The 24,204-nt window shown below is 34.5% G+C and overlaps 3 protein-coding genes across 3 annotated transcripts; all 3 read left to right on the top strand.

Annotated features, from left to right (window-relative positions):
* Positions 1-2,951: 2,951 nt before the first annotated feature.
* LOC132068234 (rho GDP-dissociation inhibitor 1-like) lies at positions 2,952-8,163 on the top strand. Its single transcript, XM_059461757.1, has 5 exons — positions 2,952-3,567; positions 4,854-4,920; positions 6,357-6,575; positions 6,676-6,800; positions 7,823-8,163. Exons 1-5 carry the CDS (start codon positions 3,352-3,354, stop codon positions 7,898-7,900), a joined length of 705 nt encoding a protein of 234 aa, XP_059317740.1. The 5' UTR covers positions 2,952-3,351; the 3' UTR covers positions 7,901-8,163.
* Positions 8,164-10,340: 2,177 nt separating this feature from the next.
* On the top strand, positions 10,341-15,812 carry LOC132068233 (uncharacterized). The gene is made up of 10 exons (XM_059461756.1): positions 10,341-10,452; positions 11,412-11,614; positions 12,104-12,348; positions 12,644-12,728; positions 12,863-13,051; positions 13,130-13,297; positions 13,380-13,556; positions 14,647-14,818; positions 15,162-15,333; positions 15,429-15,812. Coding segments are annotated over exons 1-10 (1,506 nt in total). The 5' UTR covers positions 10,341-10,451; the 3' UTR covers positions 15,523-15,812.
* A 2,698-nt stretch (positions 15,813-18,510) lies between these two features.
* Positions 18,511-19,120, top strand: LOC132068231 (cysteine proteinase inhibitor 1-like). The gene is made up of 2 exons (XM_059461755.1): positions 18,511-19,002; positions 19,043-19,120. The coding sequence occupies exon 1, from the start codon at positions 18,587-18,589 to the stop codon at positions 18,947-18,949; it is 363 nt and encodes a 120-aa protein (XP_059317738.1). The 5' UTR covers positions 18,511-18,586; the 3' UTR covers positions 18,950-19,002; positions 19,043-19,120.
* The last annotated feature ends 5,084 nt before the right edge of the window (positions 19,121-24,204 follow it).

Here is a 24,204-nt window from a genome sequence, read left to right as displayed (position 1 = left end):
AGTTTGTGATTGGAATTTTCGTTTAGATCTTTGATTAGATACTTTGGTTTTTGTAGTATGAGATGGAGTAGAATAGAAAGATGTTTTGTTGTTTGTATTGGGCTGATAATTTGGATTCACCAACCTTAACGGGCCATAATTGCATATATAGTAGGCCATAGTTGCATATATGGGGCTGATTTACGTAAATGTCACTTTTTTATGCCACCATTTAGGTTTTATTCATATTTTTAAAGAATGTGTAAATATATCCCTTGAAATATTAGCCTTCTGAACAATATTAGATTCCGATCTAATTTTTTCTCATATGTTTCTCAAACATACAAATAAAATATTAGATAGTCGTCTAACATTTGTTATTCTTACAGAATGTTAGACCATCGTCTAACGCTTTCTCAAAAAAATTTCAGTTTGCTGAAAGAGATCTTTAGACTACAGTTGAAAAGGTCCATAAATTATAAGAGAAATAAAAAAAAGGTAATCATTTAGTAAACAATTGTCCCTTTGAAACCATCACTGAAAATTACACAATATATAGCATCAGAAGCCCGGTAAACGTACGTAGAAATAGGCAAATGGCACAAAGCATCTGATTTTAGATATAGGGTCAAAAATTTTGGAAAATATTTTCTTTAGGAAAACAAATTCCTAAAAAATGGAGAAAATGACTTCCCTAATAAAAGTATGGAAAATAAGTCTATGAGTGCATTCCACCAACCACCCAACCCACCCCCAACCACTCCCACCCCTTCCCCCACCCCACCCCATGCCTACCCTACCCACCCAACCCTACCTTACCCCCTGGCAAATAAAAATTTAATTTTGTTTTGGAAAAAAAATTTTGAATTTTTTTTTTTTTGGTTTGTTGCACCACCCCACCCCCACCCGCAATCAAACCCCACCCCCACGCCACCCCCACCCTATCCTCACCCTATGCACCCTTGCCCCACCCCTAACCCCCTCCAAAAAAAAATTAATTTTGTTTTGAAAAAAAAAAGTTTTGAATATTTTTTTTTTTGCACCACCCCACCCCTGCTGCCAGCCCACCCCACCCCCACCCAAAAAAATATTAATTTTGTTTTGAAAAAAAAGTTTTGAATTTTTTTTTTGTTTTTTGCACCACCCCACCCCCCACCCACCCCTGCCTCATCCCCACTTCCCCCCACCCCTAAAAAAAAATTAATTTTGTTTTGAAAAACAAATTTTGATTTTTTTTTTTTTGGTTTTTTGCCCCACCCCACCCCACCCCCCCTTTCCCGACACCCCACCACCCCTTCCAAAAAAATTTAGGGTGGGGGGTGGGTGGTTGTGGGGGTTGGTGTGGTATGGGTCCACACCGGGGGGAAAAAAATTAAATACTTCAAAAAAAATTGGGGTTGGGGGGTTGGGTTGGGGTGGAGTTGTGAGGCTTGGGTGGGTATTTTCCTGAAAATGTTTTCTACCAACCAAACGAATATGAGAAAATAAGTAAGAAATTCACTTATTTTCCGCTACCCAAACGAACATGAGAAAATAAGTAGAAATTCACTTATTTTCCAAGAACACATTTTTGAGGAAAACATTTTCCTTCATACCGAACACACCCACACTGTTTAAATTAGAGCCAATTTTATAATGTTCTTAAAAGTTTAGCGAGGTGGAGGAAACCTTAGACCCTTCTTATTGGCGTTGCTTATTCTTCTTTGAAGAATGTATTTAGTTTCAAATTTTGAACTTTCATAGTTTAACTTCTGCCCTCGATTCTGTACTTCAAATTTCAGACTTGAAGATTTAAAGTTTGAACTTCAAATATGATGAATTTAAAACTTCAAACTCAAGATCTAAAGTTTGATTATGAGACGATTAAACTTTAAATATTATTTAAATTCGGCTATATTAAATAGCGATCAGAAAGTATCTACTTGTGGACTTTCCCTTCTAAACGTAGCATGAATTTGAAGTTCACAAAGAATATAGATTGTTAACATATTACTTTTTGGGTTCTAAATGTATCTTTTGAATTGTTTTGTGTAAGAGTAGTCTTTTAAGATTTTCAAACTCGATGCTTTAAATCTTAAAGCTTAAGAAGTTGTGATAACGCCAAACTTAGGAGATTCAATCAAATTGAAGATAAAGTTGTAACTACAACTAATAATATCAATCAAGATTTGAGAAGAAAGAAAGGATAATAAAAAATATACTTTTTTTCTAAATGTGATGTAGTATTGCATATATGAATCTAAAAGAAATCTGTTTTTGAAGTTCAATTAATTCGAATTCGTACATCAAAATCTCGCTTTGAAAGACACTTCACAAGTAAGGTTGACAATTTTGATGTTCTAGTGCTTTCTAATCCAGACTAATATCCATTTTATATTATATGCAAACTTGTTAGCTTAGGAGTCCTTTGGTATAGAAGATAAGGTGGGACAAGATAAAATTTATACTTTCTTTGATTGACGGATAAATTTATACCGTCAATCAAACAAGATATAAATTTTATCTCAAATTTAATCCTGGAAATCTCATCTTATCCCGTTAAACTTGATATTATTTTATCGAACCTCCTAAATGGAATAAATTAGTCTTAGAATTATATCTCGGAAAAGTTTAGGCTGCTTACTAAACACCACTTATTATGAGGGTGTTTGGATGAGCTTATTTCTATAAGCTGAAAAAAATAAGTTGGGGTAGTCCAACTTATTTTTTTTGGCTTATGTTCGTTTTCACTTTATGTTCGCTTTTTAGATAAGCTAAGTCAAATAGATCTAATTATTTTTTTGAGCTTATTTTAAGACAAAACGACTTTTTGTTTACAAACCCAAACAAAAATAAAACAAATTTTAAGCCCAACTTATGTTCGATCCAAACGGGCTCTATATTACATATTATTTTAATTCTTCAATATGAAGAAGTCAAAGTAGGGCCACCAAATCCTAAACTGTCTCATCTCACAATTTTCCTTCATGGAATCCACCCTTCACATGAACTCACCACCATTCCCTTTTCCTTCTTTTTCTCTCCCCTTAATTTTTTTCATTATCTCACTTTAATCCTCACAATTATCGGATCACCACATTATAACCCAATTATTTCTCCATATTTCTCTCTTTCATCCGTTCTTTTTTTCTTCTTCCTACCATCATTATCCTTTCTTGGTATTTGCTTTCTTGGTATTCTTTAATTCATTTTCACTCATCCTTTAAACACATTTTACATGACCCCATTTTCTTGTTTTTTCAATAAAGACAGGTTCTTGTTTTTTTTTGGGGTGTGGCTTTTCTTGTTATTCTTGATTGAGCAAGACTAGTTAGCCCTTTTGTTTTTGGCTGTTTAGGGTAATTTGTTTTGAAATTACAAAAAGTAGCAGATATGGATTCTGATAAGGAGGGTAATAAAGGAGGAAGTGCAACACCAATTGTTGAATCTGATTCTGAGATAGAACATGAACCTGGTGAGAAAAATGTTAGTAGGCAAATGAGTGAGAGTTCTCTTTATACTACTGAGGATGAGGAAGAAGATGAAACTAATAACAAGATTGAGTTGGGTCCACAATGCACTCTCAAAGAACAATTTGAGAAAGATAAGGTGCTTTTTTTTTTTTTTTAAATGAAATTCCCTTTTAAAGATTTGCATATTTACTTATTTGGTACGATGATGATATGAAATGAGCTTAAATAATTACATTCGCTAGCAAATATACACTATTTTGAATAAAAAATGTATAAATATACAGTAATATATAAAAAAATATACATTTGCTGGCTATTATATTTTGGTGGGCGGCTATTTATGTCAATTTTTATTTAGCATGACGATGCACTCTCAAAGAACAGTTTGAGAAAGATAAGGCGCTATTTTTATGAATTTCCCATTTTTTTTTGTCCATTTAAAGATTGCATATTTAGTATGATGTCGATATGAAATGACCTCAATCCCCACTTGTGGGATTACACTGGGTATGTTGTTGTTGTTATGATAGGAACTGAGCTTAAATAATTACATATTCTAGCCAAATATAATCTATTTTGTATCAAAGATGTATATATTATGTATATTATACATTAAGATACGAAATATACATTTGCTGGCAATTATTTTGGTGGTCGCCTATTTGTGTCTTCTCCTTAAAGATTGCATATTTAGTATGGTGATGATATAAAGTGAGCTTAAATAATTACATTCACAGGCCAAATATACTCTACTTTGTATCAAAGATGTATATTTTATGTATATTATACATTAATATACGAAAAATATACATTTTCTGGCTATTATATTGGTGGGCGCCTATTTGTGTCTTCTCTTTAAAGATTGCATATTTAGTATGGTGATGATATGAAATGAGCTTAAATAATTACCCTCCCTAGCCAATTATGTAAACTATTTTGTATCAAAAATGTATAGTTTATGTATATTATACATTAATATACAAAAAGTATACATTTGTTGGCTATTATTTTGGTGGGAGTCTATTTATGTCAATTACTCTTTAAAGATTGCATAGTTAGCATGACAATGATGATATGAAATGAGCTTAAATGAATAAGTGGTGATTCCTATAGCTGACCCCAACTTGTTGGGACTGAGGCGTATTTGTTTAAGATTGCATCTTTCTGTCTTTCCCATTTTTCCCATTTAAAGATGGGAAATTACCTTGAATAGCCGAGCCGCACATAAAAAAAGTAGCAGACAAATGTATAATTAGTGTATAATATATGTATATCGTCTAGCCTTTGTAAATAATTTTTTGACTGAGCAGCCGAATGTGTAACTTCCCCTTTAAGATTTCATCTTTCTGTCTAACCAAATGTTCTTTTTCTTTTTGTGCTAAATGTGTGGTTATGTTTTTCGATTTCTTTTTGGCATTTTAGGATGATGAGAGTTTGAGAAGGTGGAAGGAGCAGCTTCTTGGAAGTGTGGATATCAATTCTGTTGGAGGTAACCATTTTTTTTTTAAACATTTGCTGCATGAACTTTGTAGCATTTCCTATAACAAAAAAGAGTAATCCACATGTAGAATTTAAGTGTTTTATTTTCCCTTCTTTATTTACCATTAACATTCTTAATAATATATCCTGAGCTAGCCTGTGAAATCTGGGACTCTTCTGCTTTTCCTTGTTATGATGTGGATGACTATCCCTCATAATAATTTATAGCTTGAAAGAACATATTGTATGATACGGGGTTTGCTTAAGTCCAGAAAGTAGATGGAAGTTTAAGTTCGATAACATAATCCACGGGACACTACCTTCTATTAGTGGTCCTCTTTTTCCCACTGCATTCGTGGTTTATCGTGTATAATGCATACAACAACAACAACAACAACAATATACCCTGTATAATCCCACAAGGGGGGTCTGGGGAGGGTAGTGTGTACGCAGACCTTAACCCCCTACTTTGGGAGGTGGAGCGGCACGCGTATAATGCATGATAATATATAATCGTTCGATTTCTCTAGACTGATTTTTTGGGAATATGTGTAGTATTAGAATGAAATGACTCTAAATAGAGCTAAATGGTTATAAATTATCTGTATCCGACCCCAACACATGTATTGGGGCATAGCTGATTAATTGATTGATTTGATTGCCTTTTCGAATATCATAATAAATAGCAAATTGTGTGAACTTCCAATCTGTCATGTTCCTAACCTGTTCTTCCGGGACAAAAGCTCAAATTAAGATCCTTCTGGTGGAATGCCTCCTAGTCTTTAACTAGTTTTAATGTGAGGTATTGCCTTCACCTATTCCTATGAGGTATATGCACATGTAAAGAAAATAAAAGGATTTCTTGGATTCAGTTCTTGGAATATTTTCAGCTGGTAAAAGCTATGGTTAGGACTTTACTAATAGATTTTATTTGCATCAAGGACTTCCATCTTGATAATATTTAGTGTCAGAGAATAAGATGTGACTACTTGATAGGTTCCAAACCACGTTGTCTGAGTCTTTTGGTTGGAGAAATAAGTTAGTAAACAATTCCCGTGTGATATTCAAGTGAGAAAAGCATTTTCTCTTTTCATTTTGGACTTCATCTTCATGAATTTCAGTAGCGAAAAATAGAATTCTGCTACTGGACCACCTGTTTTGAAGCATAGGTATGTGGCTTAGATGACTGAATATTTATACAAGTGTCAATACTGTTCCTATCAATTCGCAGAGAAGCTGCTTCTTTTGTCAATTGCAATATGTGGTGCAGAAAAGGTCTAAAATTCATTATATCTATCAACAAATTATCTCTTATTAGTACACAAATTTCTTCAGTGAAACCTGAGAGCTTTTTAGTGGCATATTACTAAAATCTTGATCAGCCTTCATGTAAGAAGCATTTCAACAGAAAATTTTGACATCTTTTGCCCTGCTTTAAAATTATAGAATCCCTGGATCCAGACGTGAAGATCTTGAGCCTTGATATCAAGTCCCCTGGTAGACCTGATATTGTTCTCCCAATCCCTGAGGACGGGAATCCCAAGAGCCCATGGTTTACTCTGAAAGAAGGGAGCAAATACAGCCTAAAATTCTCGTTTCAGGTCAGCAACAATATAGTGACAGGGCTCAAATACACGAATACAGTTTGGAAAACTGGTATCAGAGGTACTAACTATACTTTGCTGTCTCTATCTCACGTGAAAGACACCTATTTATGATGTTTTTGATCAAATGTTTTTTTCCTTTTTCACGTATCTTATTTCAGTGGACAGCACGAAACAAATGATTGGGGCCTTCAGTCCTCAGTCGGAGCCTTATACACATGAAATGCCGGAGGAGACTACCCCTTCTGGTATGTTTGCAAGAGGATCTTACTCAGCAAGGACAAAGGTATAATTTTCTGTCTTACATGCTCTTGACATATTCTGTATCTACTATTTTCACTTGGTCCTCATACCATGTAGGTGTTTGGACATAAAAAATGTGATATTTGACAAAAAGTAGTATTTGGAGTAAAGTTGGAAAAAGGTATTTGGAAATTGATATTTTGTTAACTTGAAAAAAAAGATTAATTTTTGTGAGAAAAAGATTTTTCACTTGAAAAACTGGTTCATCTTCAAAAAATTAATTGAATGTATAATTAACCAAACATTGTTTTTGAGAAAAGGAAAAAGTTTGTGTGGACAAACAGTTCCTATATATGCCAGAATTGAAACTCTTTTGTTATTGTCCATGACCTTATTTACTGGACAATCAGGACGAATATCACTATTTGAATTTGGTGAATATATGTGCTTCAATACCATGGACTGACTGAAACTGCAGTTGTTTGCATATGGTTCTCTAATTTTAGAGTTTAACTTCTTTGCACTCACAATGTACATGAAATCTAAATGATAACTACGGATAACCATCTATAAGAAGTGGAATTAGTTATTTTATTTTCATAAGGCAAGTTACCTGCTGCAATACGTTAAAATTTTAGTGTGTATAGGTTAAATCCTTAACTTATCCCATATCGGGGAATCAGTTGTTGTTTCCTTTCATCTTTGTGGATAGGACAAAAGTTTATTGTTCTAGAAGGTTCATTCATCGAGTCGAGCCACTATATGATAATGCCAAAAAAAGATTTATTAGGTTGGTTCATAAGCAACATTTGGATCCAAGCACCTAAAGCCAATGTTGCTCGGACTCTCCAAAAATGTTGCTGCACCTGTATCGGATCCTTAAAAAATGCACTACGTGAGGATCCGACAAGCATTCTAGTGACATTTTTTAAGAGTCCGAGCAGCATAGCCTAAAGCTGAAGGCATTTTAGATATTTTCATGTTGAGCTTGTGCACCTGATAGGCATCATTCTAGAAGTTGTTCTATGCATATTGATTAAAGAATTTCCTCTTTTCTTGTTTCAGTTCCTTGATGATGATAACAAATGCTATTTGGAGATCAACTACACATTTGATATCAAGAAAGAGTGGCTGGCAACATAAATAATAATGTTGCTTGAATTGTCAACCTCAGACTATTCTTGTTTTCATTCTTCATAATTTTTGTCTGTCTTGTCCGATAGTTTTTTGAGAAGAGGAAAAATGAGAGTAAGAAAAAAAAAAAAATTATTCTGCTGCAATTGATTATTCAATGATGTGGAGGAGTTAACTTAGCAGTTAGGTTCTTACTTATTGAGTATCATTGAATAAAGTTGAGCTTTGCCTATGACTGATTGGTTTTCTAATTGAATGTCCAGACACTAAGATATCTTGAGAATCCAAAAGTTTTGTTTATCAAATTTACACCTTTCTTATAATGGTTTTGCATCCTTTTACTTACCTTCCAACTAAAAGATTTTCAAAGTTGCTTTCTTTGGCTACTTTTCTCAATAGACTTTACTTCTTTGTATCTTTCTGCTCTCAAGCACCCCAATTCTACCTTTAACTTTTTTTTTTTTAATAAGGGACAGTGGCGCACAGTTTAGAACTCGGTGGATACTGGGCCCACCCTCTATCCTTCTTCACTCTTCAAATGCGACTAGGGGCGGATGGAGCATTATAATTTGGGGCCCACCCTCTATCCTTCTGCAGTATACAAATTTATCTTCAATAAAAAATGTGAACCCATAACTTTAAAAATATAATGCGCTTAACTCACACATCACATATTAACTCGCTCTTATTACACTAAACCAAAGGTTTGACGGCCTTTTTCTTTCCCATTATTGAAACCTGACATTCATCTATTGGCACAATTGTTTATGATTTCAGCCAAACGCCATTAGAGAAGTTTTTCAGTTTTTACCATTTTCTTTAAGAAAAATTCACATGCTTTTTGCACAAACTTCCCTCTTCTCTTTTCCACCATGCTTTCTCACACTGAAAGCATTTCATTAACATGGAATAAATTCAATGCTCAATACCCATTTTTGTTTTTATTTTGGCCTAAAATGAATCTAAATGGGGAATATGATTAGTGAAGATTCATATAGTTGATCATAACTTGTTTGGAACAGCTGCATAGTTATTGTTATTGTTGTTATACCATACTAAGTACCATTAGTATGTTGCATGCCATAACCTCAACCCTACAAAAAAAAGATGTACAATATAATCTCCTACTTTATATTTTGTTTCAGCTCATGTTAAAGCACATGGGTGAATATTTGCATTTACGCATAAGCAAATTTAGGATGAGTTTTGTGAGTTCAACTGAATTGTTTTCGATTGTAACTACGCATATATGCAAAGAAAATGTATATATAATTAGAGGCGGATTTAGATTGTAATTTATGGATTCACGCAAATTTAATAGCTTTTGTCGAGTTTGTACATACTTATATATTACTTGTGTTTGACTGTAAACTCAATTATTTGATAAATTAGCTTGGTGTCGCTAAAGGAATTCATAAACTTCAAATTTTGAATCCTTTCTCTATATAATAATTTGAGAGCCATCATATTACCTTGTCATCAATAATACATCAATGCTTATAATAGAGAGCTAAGAGGCCTTTGACTACTTATTGTTGAATATACATAGAGCATAAAGTCAATTTTTAGAGGAGAAAGTGAATATTAAATTTACATAATGTGATTAAATTATGCGCACACTACACCTTAAGTTAAGTTGATATGCAACAACATATAGTTCTTCATGACAAGTCAATTAGTAGAATATGGTAACTTCAAGAATACAATTAACCTTCTATAGCCATTTAAATTACACAAATAATTTAATTTTTTTAATTCTATCAATATGTTATAAATAATATTATCTATAAATATTCATTCTTTGTATAATTAGGTTTAGCAAAAGAAAGTTTCCTGCAGGGAATAAAATTATATGATCTAACTTGAATTCTCTCTCTTACTATTACTCCCTCTATCTCAATTTATGTGGCACAGTTATGAATACTATATGGTAGCGGCAGGAAATTCTTTAGCCTTAAATCGGGATATTCAGGAAGAATAGATTGTTCCAACTCGATACCCTCAAGAATTCTTGATATTGCATGGGAACATGTTCAACTTTGAAGTATTTTTCTATCGGAGCTTCCCTCATTCTTTTTGTTGAACATAATGATGCGAATCGAACTTTTATGAGCTCCAATATGCAAGAAAAATCGTTCTTTGCTTTGATTTTGATGAAAAACTTTCAGTCAAAATGGATTGGTCGTACCTATCCAATATGTAATATCAATTATGACTGACTCGCTATTCACTCGGTTTTGGTGTCATAATCATAATGTAGGAGAGGTGGCCGAAGGATTTCGAGAGTTAAACTCCTTAATTTTAACCGTAAATCCGGACATAAAAGCTTTTAAGTTTTTTAAAATTAAAATTATATATTCAGAAACTACGTCAAAAATATGACTTTTAAATAACAATAATTAACATCTCAAAGTAACATATGAAAAACTTAGTCAAAGCTTTGTTTGAGAAGGAGGGAGCAACATATAATTGTCTTAGGTGACAAGTTTACTTTCCATATAAATAGGAGTCTCGAGGCCCGAAGACCAATTGATTGCAATTTGCGCTTCATAAGCTTGTAAGTTTCATCTTTGTCTTTTGCATTAAAATCCTAATTTTTGTAATGCAAAATTACGAATTTTGTTATTTATAGTTGTTACATGTTGATATCATATGCATAAAATATGCACATTATTTGCTTCCCTTGATAATGGGAATGACTTATGAATTGGTGAGGTGTGTTAGGCTTTCCATCCCAATTTTGAGAGCTAAAGTGGATTATATATAGGAATTTTCACTCTCTATGCCAATTAGGGCAAAATAATTACCTGTTTTAGCCCATGTTTATTTTATTACCTGAGCTAGCCCCCCACCATATCAAACTCTCAGATGCTATTTTTCACTAGAGTTCATTGGTGTTGCTTCTTTATGCTCGAGTAAGTTCATTGGCATTGCTTCTTTATTAGGCTTAATGTTCATGCATTACGTGGTTCATGGTTTTATTCCTCTGGCTTGTGTTGCATCTTCCCGAATTGTTTGTCATTAATGAAGGATCAATCATGAATCTTTTAGTAATTGTCCATGCCACCTTTTCTTCTCCTCGATTATTCTATCGAGTACAGCTACGTACCACAAGCACAATCTTTGGGTAACTTTTGCCAAGAAAGCTTAAACAATTGGATAAAAATCACCTAGTGTTTCTGTCTCTGCTGAGATTTGAACCCTGGTCCACTTCATTGATCACTAGGTTGTCTTTTGTGTGTGAATGATTAATCATTACTTTCTCCTTTTTTGGTTTAAGTTTACTTGTTTCCATGCATGCTATGAGTAATTTATATTAAGTGAAAGGATGGACATGCTTGATCCTTGTAATAGTAAAACATGGAGATAGTTTTCAAAAGACTCCTACTGATGTTAAATTGATGTATTTAGTGCTAGTTTCAGTTTCTCCTTTGGTTTAGTTCTAGTTCTTTGCAATTTTAGTGGTGAATTGGTGATAGATATAGTAGCATTTATTAATAAAGTGATTTCTTAGATGCAGTGAACACTTGTCATTTGCACATAATGACCCAAAGGAGAGATATAGAAGATAGTATTGTGGATGAGGAGGCTGGTGGAAAGAGGCAGAAGATTGTGGAGCAGCTTTCTGATCAAGATCATGGCAGAACCGTCAGCCGTGGAAAGCAAAGTCTTACAATTGATGTAAGAAGGGACTGCCCTTTTCTTGATACAGTTAATAGACAGGTAATTTCATTGCTTATCACTGTTTAAATCGGTTTTGTTTGAAATGTTGCTCCTTAGAAGCAATAATTAATGACAGATTTAAATAAATGAATCACTAATTAGTGATATTTCCTGTATGAAGCAATAATTAAATTCTGCTTTGAGAGCTAAGCTTTGGTTTGTGGGTGTACATTCCATTTATCGGTAAAACTGGTTAAGATGATATTTCGTATTGCATGAATATCTTGTCATTCTTCCACTTTTTCCCTTTAGATTTAGTGTCCTTTTTTTTTTCTTGACAAGTTAAAGAAAAAAAGGATCTTTTGTTTCTTGAGAAGAAAGATATTTTGGGCTTTTGTTTCTTTTTTTTTTTTTTTTTCAAGTATTGTGTGTTATGGAATGAGCTCTTATTTTGAGCTGGTGATTCTAGTAAGTTTTGGGTTGACCTATTGACATGGTGGCTAAATATGGGGTTTCTATTTGTCTGTTCTGTTTTGTTTGTCATTGCAGGTTTTAGATTTTGACTTTGAGAAAAAATGCTCAGTCTCTAGCAGAACCTTGAATGTCTATGCATGTTTGATTTGTGGAAAGTACTATCAAGGAAAGGGTAAAAATTCCTATGCATATAGACACAGTAATGAAGCAGGGCACAACATATATATCAATCTGCAGACAGAGAAAATTTATTGCCTTCCTGATGGATATGAAGTAAAAGACCCATCACTTGATGACATTCGCCTCGTTCTTAATCCAAGGTTTGATAGGACTTTTGTTTGGAATTCTGTCATTGCTTCTTCCCCCCACCCCTTTTCCAGTACTATCTTCCCCCATTGTCAAAATATTTCAAGTTTCTAAGAACTTGATCATGTATTTGAAAATGTCTCTTTTGTCATTTTTCTATAGACAATCCAAAGATCCTTTTAGATCCCACAATCAGTATACAAAGTACTTAAAATAATACAATTTGCTTTTCGTCGAGTTTCCAACCTTGCTCGATTTGATTGATTCATGCCAAAAATTAACTGTGGGCTTTGTTATATTATTTTGCAGATTTGTGCTGGAACAAGTTAAACAGCTTGACAAAAAAAGGCAATGGTCCAGGGCACTTGATGGATCTGATTATCTTCCAGGAACGGTTTTTTCAACCTGCTTATACTCCATATGTATATATATATTTTTTGTTTTTCTTATTATTGATGTGTAAATGCTTATTTTTTCTAAATTGTCTATTTAAGTTGTGATTCTAACCTGTTGGACTGTTTATGTTAGGTTGGGCTTAATAACATCAAGGAGAAGACTGATTTTGTTAATGTGGCAATTCAGTCTTTGATGAGAGTAACTCCTCTTAGAAACTTCTTTTTAATCCCCGAAAACTATCAGCATACAAGATCTCCTCTGGTTCATCGATTTGGAGAGCTCACACGAAAGATTTGGCATGCAAGAAATTTCAAGGGACAGGTGCTCGCCCTGCATTATCACATATAAATTTCATCTTTTTTTTTCATGACTTCATATCCTATGACTCTGTATCTGCAGGTGAATCCACATTTGTTCTTGGAGGCTGTTATGGAATCAAGTGAAAAACGATTTCTGATAGACATGCAGTCTGATCCCGCTGAATTTATGTCATGGCTTCTTAAAACCTTGGATGCTGATCTTCGAGGTTCAAAAAAAGAGAACACCATAATTCAGCAGTGCTTTCAGGTATTGGTTGATTAAATATATCTTTTAGCAACTCAAAATGTTTTTCTTTTTGGAGTTGAAGGTTTTTCCTTTTTCCTGCTAGGGTGAGATGGAGGCTGTGAAAGAGATACACAGTACGCCTATTGCTGAGAGGGGAGAAAATGGGGACGCAGACAATATTATTATGGAGACCAGCAGAATGCCTTTCTTAATGCTTGAACTTGATTTGCCACCTGCTCCTCTTTTTAAGGATGTTATGGAGGAAAACATTATCCCACAGGTTTGTGTCCTTACTGGTAAACTTTATAGTTATTTTCTGAAGTCCTTTGCCTCAGGGGTCATTTATCCCTTTTTTGGTACTTCTAATATCAATAAAACCTGCAAGGGTGGCTCAGTTGGTTGAGCATAGAGCTTTCATAATGGAGGTCTCAGATTCGAAACCCCTTGCCTACGACAACAGGGTTTTTGTCTTCTGGGTCAAGCTCGTAGCACAGGGCTTGCCTAGTGCAGGTTATCTCTCCTGTGTGGTTTGCGGGCTATTGCACAGGAGCGGGGCTTACCCTGTGCGCACCCAAAGGATAGCGACTCCGGGTTCCCTTGTCATCAAAAAGAAAATAAGATCAATAAACCTCCTTTCTTCTCTTCCTGTGCCCATTCATGTCGGTGTAGGCATTTTATGCATGAATGAGAAATGAGCAATTTTATTGATGGGCCTTGTCATTGAGAACATATTAAAATGGGACTGAGAATAGATGCAAACATGAAATTGTCCTTCAAGAAAATGGTTTACACTGGTCTGTTGGTTCAGTGTATTGCTTTTGTTAGTTGTCATAGTTGGTGTTGCTTCTTAGTAACCTAAGTGTAAAATGAATAGAAAGGACATGTCAATTATTTTTTCGAGTAGTATTCCGGAGAAGCCAGCTCTTCCAGAGGAAGTAGAAGTTAAAAAACCAAAAAGGCTTCAATGGTTTGTGGGCTGGGGTGTGAGTGCTTTGATGAGTACCCTGATGATTACGAGAAATAGTTTTTCAAAGACTTTGCTTGTTGAATTCCCGTATACAAGAATTTGGTTGGATAGGTTAATGTAATAACTACGGTGTGAAACTGGTGCAATTTACTAGTACTATTTTTGTAAGCATTGAGGATGCCAAGTTCTGTCATCTTGTCTTTTTAATTTTCTCAGATAGTCTTCTACTCAGCTACGCCGTCCTAGAGCATTGTGTATCATATATTCATATTAGTGGTTACTGAATCAACTGAGCATTTCAATACTAGTGGTTATTGTAAATTGAGTTATTTTAGGGCGCTTGTTTGATGATTCTGAAAATGGTTCATGCATCCACTTATTGCTGATATTGAAAATTTTCTAGGTTCCGCTGTTCAACACATTGAAGAAGTTTGACGGTGAGACTGTGACTGAAGTTGCGCACCCACATATAGCTAGGATGAGATATCGCATCACAGAACTTCCACAACATCTAATTCTTCACATGCGTCGGTTTACCAAGAACAACTTCGTTGAGGAGAAGAACCCAACCCTTGGTAAGTGCTTAACTTATTGATATTATCTTAGAGTTGGACCTTTTACTAATGCAATCGTATGTTGAAACCTCATTCTATATATCATCATTATTAGATGATGATTATTGCGTCCTTGGTTCGATCAAGTGTGCACTTAAGAAGAGACCTTCGTTAACTGTATAAAGAAAGAACATTAGATGCCCCTAGCCAAACCCAGCAGGAGGAGTGGCGACCCAAAAATGAAAAAGTAAAACATGAAAATTTCGAGCTTGAATGTTCATAATTGCTGGAATATGGACGCACAATAGTATCTATGCACGCGTGTTTTCTTTTTAATCCTTAAAGTTCTATATATCTTATGCAGTTAACTTCCCTGTGAAGAATTTGGAGCTGAAGGATTATATTCCTCTCCCTGCACCCCAGCAGAACAGAAAACTGCGCTCGAAGTATGATCTGATTGCCAATACCGTTCATGATGGCAGGCCAGGAGAAGGATCATACAGAGTATTTGTGCAGCGAAAATCCGAAGACCTTTGGTAATGTTCGCCTTCTAACATGATAATGTTGATTTACTTGTCAAAAGATAATAATAATAATAATAATAATAACCCAATGTGTATACTCCACACAGGTATCAAGTGCAGGACCTACATGTTTCAGAAACTCTTCCTCAGATGGTTGCACTCTCTGAGGCTTACATGCAGATCTATGAACAACAACGGTGATGGAAATCGACCAAGCATTGTCACCAAAATTCTCTTCTTAGAGAATTATTGTTTTGAGTGCCTAAGTATAGATGAAAGAACTCATTGATAACGCAAAAAATTTGAGGATAACTAGAGGTGCCCCAAAATATACACAAATTTGTGTATTTTTTCACTATAGATGAAGAATACAGCCATACAAATATACAATTATATTTGTTCTTTATAATTTGCAGTCACGTCTTGCTGACACTTCACAGCAACACTTGCAAGACGAAATCTATCAGCTTATGTTAGATTTATTCTTATTATTATGTCTGCCCAAATATTATATCAGGCTCATAACTTATATACAGTTTTTAGTGGTAGAATAATCTGGCTTATTTATTCTGTTACTTGATAGATGTATCTAATTTAAAAATCCTATAAAGTGGTCTTCTTCTTACCTACAGCATTAGAATTACTACCTCTATACACCTTTCATCTTATCAATAAGTCTGCTTGTTCTTCCTTATCGTGGGAATGTTTTTAATATCAGGTAGTTCCTCCGGTTCAAAATAAGTATCGCTTGTTTTTCACACCAATTAAGAAAATACTAAACTCTTATAAAAAATTATGTTTTGACTAAACTACCCTAATTAATTAGACTCTTGCATATTTACTGTCTTGAGTAAATAGAGATTAATGTGATGACCCGCCATGTCATCATGCCACCTAAGTGCCATTTGGAGCTATTTTTGCCATGTGGATGCTTACATGGAAAAAAAAAAGTCTAGCATGTGTTGGATTATTCTAGAGCTATGGAGATTCATGTGGAGATGCTCTAGATATTTATGAACTTCCTAGAAGATTTCTTAGGAAGACCTTAGAACATTCTAGCCTAATGGATAATTCTAGAGTAGGGATTTCTTTGTAAATAAGTAGGGACTTATACATTAATTATTATTTGCATACTAGTTCCTAGGTGAGTAGTATAAATAGAGGGTCATTCATTTGTAAAAACCATCAAGTAAAAATCAATCAACTCTTATATAATAAAAAGCTTCCTTCTAGCAAATTTCTCTTGTCTTTCTCAATTACTATTCCCTAGCGATCTTGAAATGTAGTGATCTAGGCTGACTTGGCATAGCAAGATCGTGAGCAAGTTGTGCAAGAACGTGAGCGAGTTGTCAAGTGCCTCACGTGCGCTTAGTTTGAAGACTAAGGACGTGACATTAATCTGAAAAAATAAAGTTAATTCCTTTGTGATTATGCATGTAGACACTTATTTTGATTCAACATAAAAAGGCTAAGTGAAAAACCAAAGGGAGTAGTATGTATTATGTATTTTTATATCTGACATTATTTTGTCTAGGTCTTAATATTATTGCTATTTTACCATTTACATGTATGTGTATACTGAAGTTCTTTTTATAGGTGTGACCGTGTGAGTAACGGAGAGAACGGTATAGTTTAGATTTAAGAAAAAATGGGGATTAGGGGTAAAAGTATATATTAAATCAAAGAATGATTAATGAAGTGAGTTGAGATTTGAAAATTCTGAGATTTCGGGTTTAAAATCTACTGAAAAATAAGTACCAAATAATTTTTTTCCTTAACCTTGACAGAAAGGGTTATCCGGTTTATGCTAGTGAAAAATAGCAAGCACTTTGTGAAATTTATTAAGGTGTGTGTGCAAGATAGCTGGAATATCACGTTATATAAAAAATTAAATCTATATTAAGCCAAATACAAAAATTCCACCCTTGATCATGAACCTGACCATGACATGTACCCATGTGAACCCTTGACTTTAGGAACTAAATAATAGAAACTTCTATGACGGGCAAATGCAGGAAACAAGTCACCTGACCACTGTTGGCTCTCCACGTGGCCAGATCTCATTAAATAAGTGAACCACTTTCCACTATATTCATAACTACCGACACCAACATTTCCTTCCCCCAATTTGCATTAAATTCTCAAAACCCCTCTCTCTCTCTCTCACGCGCACACACACAAATGGCCCTCAAATTTAACTCTATCCTCCCCGGAACTCTCACCGCCGTGTTAATTGCCTCCTTCTTCCTCCACGGCTCCGCCGCACTCGGCAGCAAAGAACGCAGTTTACTCGGTGGTTGGAGCCCTATAACCGATTGACGCAAATGACCGTTGATTTTTGAAAAATAATTTACATATCTCGTAACTACATAAAATATCATAATAAGTGACAATAATTTACAATTTAAATTATTTAAAAGGCACAACAATAAAAAAAAATTGTGTTTTCTGCTCGAAAAGCGAAAGTGTTATATTCCCTCCGTCTTAATTTATAGTACACTTTTTTTTTTATTCAGTACAGAAAAAATGTCACATTTTATATTTAGAGTAACAATTTAACTTCAAATTTATCATTCTACCTTTAATGAAATGATTTATAACCAGACTAATATCTATAACTCATTTTGAATTAGAAATTTCAAAAGTCTTTTTTATAGCCTGTTTGGCCAAGCTTATCCCCCGCTCCCCCCCCAAAAAAAAGTACTTATTTTTTCAATAAGTACTTATTTGAAGAAAAAAAGTGAAGTATTTGACCAAGCTTTTGGAAGAAAATAAGTGCTTCTGGGAAGTAGCAGAAGCAGTTTTTCAGAAACTAAAAAAAACTGTTTTTGCCCAAAAACACTTTTTTTAAAAGTACTTTTGAGAAAAATACAAATAGAAACACTTTTTAAAAGCTTGGCCAAACACTAATTGTTATTCAAAAATACTTTTATAATTAATTGGCCACACACAAATTGATTTTCGCCAAAAATGCTTTTTTTAAAAGTATTTTAAAAAAAAAATACTTTTTAAAATAAGCTAATTTTAAAAACTTGACCAAACAGGCTATTAATCAGCACCCTCACATAAAATGCGACCGAGAAAATATATAAATTGAAACAGAGACACTAGAAACTGTGGGACGGGGCAAATAGGAAGCAAGTCACGTGACCATCACGTTCAAAGATCTCATTAAATAAGTGCATCACTATCTTCTCTTAACGTCTCGCACCAATATTATTTTTCTTCCCCAAAATTTGCATTGAATTCTCAAAACCCCTAAAAAATGGCCCTAAAATTCAACTGTATCTTCGCCGGAGTGGTGATCGCTTCTTTATTCCTCCACACTTCCGCCGCGTTAGGCGGCGGAAAAGGCGGTTTACTAGGCGGTTGGAGTCCTATAACCGATACAAATGACCGTCAAGTAGTGGAGATAGGAAAATTTGCAGTAGATGAGCACAACAAAGAGGCAGAATCAAAGTTACTGTTTAAAAGAGTGGTGAAAGGAGAAACACAAGTCGTTGCAGGCACAAATTATCGGTTGGTTATTTCCGCTAAAGACGGCAGTCATAGCGATAAGTACTTGGCGACAGTTTGGGATAAGCCATGGGAGAATTATAGGAATCTTACTTCCTTCAAAAAATTATAAAGCAGCGTTGTTAATTAGTAGAATTTTTATGGTTGTGTTGTGTTCCTATTACTGTTGATTAGTCCTTTTCTTTACCCTTTTTGTGATTTATAGTACTTTTTTGTTGTTCTGTTTATGTATTTTCTTTCTTTTCCCAACATTTGTAATAAAAAAGCTGGAATTAACGTCGGACATGTTTTGTAGCTAAATAATGAAATTCGTGCTACTCATATTTAGTGATAAATTAATAGAACGGCATTTCGGTGCTTAAACTCTTGTTATGTGAGGGACCACAAAAGGACCGATCACAAGGAATGCATTTTTGTAAGAGACTATTTTCAAGGCTCAAACTCGTAATTTTCTAGTCAAATGATAACAATTTTACCATCGACAAAATTAATAACAAATTATTAAGAATTTCTGTTGGCTACGAGCGATATAAGGCGGTTTTAAACGAGTGGTAAAAGGAGAAATACAAGTCGTTGCCGGCACAAATTACCGCCTAGTCATCGCCGCATGTACTTGGCTGTAGTTTGGGATAAGTCATGGGAGAATTAAGAACCTCACTTCCTTTAATAAATTATAAAGTGTTTTTCGATTATTTTTATAGCAGAAATGTGTTGTTATTGTTATGTATCTATTTCTGTTGATTAGTGATTTCCTTCTTTGTCCTCTATACACAGTGTTAATTTATCTGTTTTTGGTTTTGTGTTAACTACTGCATTTCTATGGGATGGTTTTGGTCATTTTTTGGCTTACACCTTAATACCTTTCATGTTTGAAGTTATTATTTCTTTTAAGTTGCTTCCTCTTATCTTTACAAAATTCATGTCCATTAAGAAATCAATAAAAGTAATTTGTCTATATATAATATAAAATTACAATAATTCGTATTCTTAACATGTGATTAAACTATAAACTAGTAAAATAAATATTGAAAAATCTAGAAAATTATATGGTTTCATTATAATATAAAATTAAAGTGATGTAACTTCCTTCTATTTGTGGCCACCATTTCTATTTATTATTATTATTATTTTTTTTGTCATTTTATCTTAACAAAATCTACTAATTATATAAAGTAAATGATCAAGTAAATATTGTGTTGCAAGAGTCAGCCCACGTAAACTTTGCAATAAAGCTAAATTAACTCTCATTTAACCCACGTAGAAGCAATAGGTTAGTCATACATTGAATCTGTTTTCAATAGTCTAAAACCGTTTTTGTTTCAATATTAATTATATCTAATTATACTTGTAATTGTTTTCCACCACTTCCTCCGTGATTAGTTATCAATTTATGTGGAAACATGGATTGGGGTGTGAAACCGTAAAACGCAAGAGGTCCTTAGCACATTTATAGCCCTCTTAATTCTCACCAAACAATTACTCTATATATGTTTGACAAACGACATAGATTGACCCCTCAACTATACCCCAAAAGTCGATATCACACTTAAACTTTATTAGTAATCTATTACACACCTAATATATGAAAAAGTGAAACTAATAACACCCTCTGAGCTGATGTGGCATAAAATATAAAAATAATTAAAAAATAGGCGCATTTTGATTAAAATTAATTCTTTTTTTCTTTCTTTTTTTAATTGCAAAAATTAATATTTTTGTAATCTCACCCCCATTCTTCTTTCATTTTTGTAATCTCACTTCCACCCCCCACTTCTTCTTCATTTTTCTGCCATTGATGGAGCTCCATCCGCCACAAATCATTTCACCACCACATCTCACAAAAAACACCATAGCCACCACCACCACTGCCATCAATTTCACCCATTTCTCTTCCTTTTTTGAAAAAGTTATCAAAATACTACAAGAAAAGGTTTAGATTTTGGAGCCATTAAAACTGGAAATTTTGTAGCCATGAAACCTAGGTTACTACTAAATCTCTGCAAACTCCATTGGATTGTGGAATTTTTTTTTTAATAATGAAATTAGAAAGTAACAATTAATTGCCCGATTAAACAATGTGATGAGAAAAATGGAGGAAAGGGGCAGGGGGCGTGAAGATAGAGGAGGAGGAGGAGGAGGAGGAGGAGGAGAAGGGGCGGGGGAAAAGGCAGCAGTGGGGGTGGGGATGAGATTAAAAAAATATGAATTTGGAGGATGGGAATGAAGAAGAAATGGGGTGGTAGTGAAATGTGAATATGAGTTGGTGGATGCCAATTTTGCTAACTCGAATTGGTGGTGGTGAAAGCGGGCTGGTACTACTACCGCTAATGTAATAGCAACAGTAGTAGTAAAATTACTAATACTTCCTTTGTTCAAATTCATTTGTCCACAATTATTGGAGGATTGGTGGTGGTGAAACTAGTGGCGGAGTGGTGGTGGTGAAACTGGTGGCGATGGTGGTAGCGCATTGATGGTTCCGGTGAGATGAGGTGGTGGTGATGAAGAAGATATAATTATTGGAGGATTTTAATGGTTAATTAGGGATTAATTAGTGTAAATATAATTAATAAAAAAAATCAAATGAATAAAGAAAAGGAAATAAATATAAAATTAAAATTTAGGAAATTTCCAAGGTGGCGCTGACGTGGTGCTGGTGTGGCGCTGATGTGGCAAGAGAGTGGGTTACACTTCCCATTGTGCAACTGGTCATCACAGTAGAGGGTAAATAAATTCACTTTTAAAATGTTTAGGTGTGTAATAGGTCACTAGTAAAGTTTAAGTGTGATATCGATTTTTGGGGTATAGATTAGGGGTCAATCTATGTCTTTTGCCTATATGTTTCCCTATAAATTTACACACACATAACGTGAATTCATGACAAAACTCAAAAGATATCTATCCGCCTACATGAGCAGAAAAAATTTAGGAGGCAATGACGGTCACCGAAAGGTGGAGATAACCAATTAGAGGACACACGCCAGCAGCTTTAAGGGGGTGTTCTGCAGTTAACATTGTCTTTTTTGTTACCAAAAATCCCTAAAAGCATGTAAATGAAGTAGAGAAAAATCTCAAAAATAAGCTTACTGGCACAGGTAATGGCAAGAGAGAAATGCACGGCAAGGAAGAATGCTTAATAGATGGACTAAACAATTAGAAAAGGGGGTGGAACAATGGCTATGCTCTTTGATAGTTCATCTAACTAAAAAAAAAATAAAAAATAAAAAAAAAATAAAAATAAAACAGAGAATACAAAAAGTACAACCGGCAATGCATCTTTTTCTGTCTTCTTCTCTTTACCTTTCAGCACTCGTTATTTAAAGGGAAAAGGGTCAAATATACCCCTCTACTTTGTTTTATTAGTTAAATATATCCTTCGTTAGTGAAAGTTAATAAAAATACCCCCTGGCGTCTTCAAACTTCACACTTATGCCCCTATTTGGATGGAAATTCCCAAATCCTCTCAAATTACCTAATTTCAAAAAAATTACCCACTTTTTTTTTGTTGACCTGGCCCGCCTATCATCATCATCAAGCTCTAGCTTCATCTTCTTCCATGGAGAAAAAAAAAAAAGCAAGAACACACCCAAACTCACCTCAAATTTAATCTTTAGCTCCAACTCCAAATCTTGGTGCAAGTTGAAACTGAATCGTGTAAAAATAGAAAATTTTGGTCTTTTAATTTTAGGAATTGCTGACGTGGCCTCTTATATAACATTTCAATGGGACACAGTGGACAAGCCTGGCCCAAGCCATTGGCCACGGTGGACAGGCATTAAAAACAGGGGCAAATATTGCAACTATCAGAATGGTGAGGGCTTAAGTAGGCTGATAGTATCACGGGGGGTAAATATGAACTATTTCCGAAAGTAGAGGGGTAAATCAGGCCCTTTTCCCAAAATAAGGGAAAAGGATCAAATATACCCCTCTACTTTGTTTTATTAGTTAAATATACCCTCCGTTAGTGAAAGTTAATAAAAATACCGCTGGCGTCTTCAAACTTCACACTTATGCCCCTATTTGGATGGAAATCCCCAAATCCTCTCACATTACCCAATTTCAAAAAAATTATCCCTTTTTTTTATTAACCTGCCCGCCCGACCCACCTATCATCATCATCAAGCTCTAGCTTCATCTTCTTCCATGGAGAAAAAAAAAAGGCAAGAACACACCCAAATGATAAAATCCCAAAACTCAACTCAAATTTCATCTTTAAATTCAGCTCCAAATTTAATCTTTAAATCAAATGTAGACCGTGCATCGGAATGGCACTGCATGTGGTACTTTCTACATATAATATACGCTTTTTACTTGTGTCAAGTGACATATCAATGAGGTTCTTTAGCAACTGTTGTGTATTATTGAGATTTCACAACATTTAATCAACATGTATGATTGTATATGTTAATGCAGTATATGTTAATGCATTTTACTTTTCTTTACTCCTGTTTCACGGCACAAATTGAACAAAATCCCCTTTCCAGTAGTCGAAGGTGGCCCTTTTCTATTTTTACACGATTCAGTTTCAACTTGCACCAAGATTTGGAGTTGGAGCTAAAGATTAAATTTGAGGTGAGTTTTGGAATTTTATCACGTGGGTGTGTTCTTGCTTTTTTCTTTTTTTCTCCATGGAAGAAGATGAAGCTAGAGCTTGATGATGATGATAGGCGGGCCGGGTCAACAAAACAAAGTGGGTAATTTTTTGAAATTAGGTAATTTGAGAGGATTTGGAAATTTCCATCCAAATAGGGGCATAAGTGTGAAGTTTGAAGACGCCAGGGCAGGATTTTTATTAACTTTCACTAACGCGATATATTTAACTAATAAAACAAAAAGAGGGTGAGATATTTGACCCTTTTCCCTTTAAATAACGAGTGCTGAAAGGTGAAGAGAAGAAGACAGAAAAAGATCCATTACCGGTTGTTCTTTTTGTATTCTCTGTTTTTTTTTTTTTTAGTTAGTTAAATGAACTATCAAAGAGCATAGACATTGTTCCATCCCCTTTTCTAATTGTTTAGTCCATCTATTAAGCGTTCTTCCTTGCTGTGCATTTCTCTCTTGCCATTACCTGTGCCAGTAAGCTTATTTTTGAGATTTTTCTCTACTTCATTTACATGCTTTTAGGGATTTTTGGTAACAAAAAAGACAACGTTAATTGTAAAACAATCCCTTAAAGCTGCTGGCGTGTGTCCTCTAATTGGTTATCTCCACCTTTCGGTGACTGTCAGCTGCCTCCTAAATTTTTCGAGCTCATGGGCAGATAGATATCTTTTGAGTTTTGTCATGAATTCACGTTATGTGTGTGTAAATTTATAGGGAAACATATAGGCAAAAGACATAGATTGACCCCTAATCTATACCCCAAAAGTC

The sequence above is a fragment of the Lycium ferocissimum genome, chromosome 8 (assembly GCF_029784015.1).
Source record: "Lycium ferocissimum isolate CSIRO_LF1 chromosome 8, AGI_CSIRO_Lferr_CH_V1, whole genome shotgun sequence".
NCBI lineage: Eukaryota > Viridiplantae > Streptophyta > Magnoliopsida > Solanales > Solanaceae > Lycium > Lycium ferocissimum.
The sequence above is the reverse complement of the archived record's forward strand: the minus strand, read 5'-3'. Positions and strand labels throughout refer to the sequence as shown.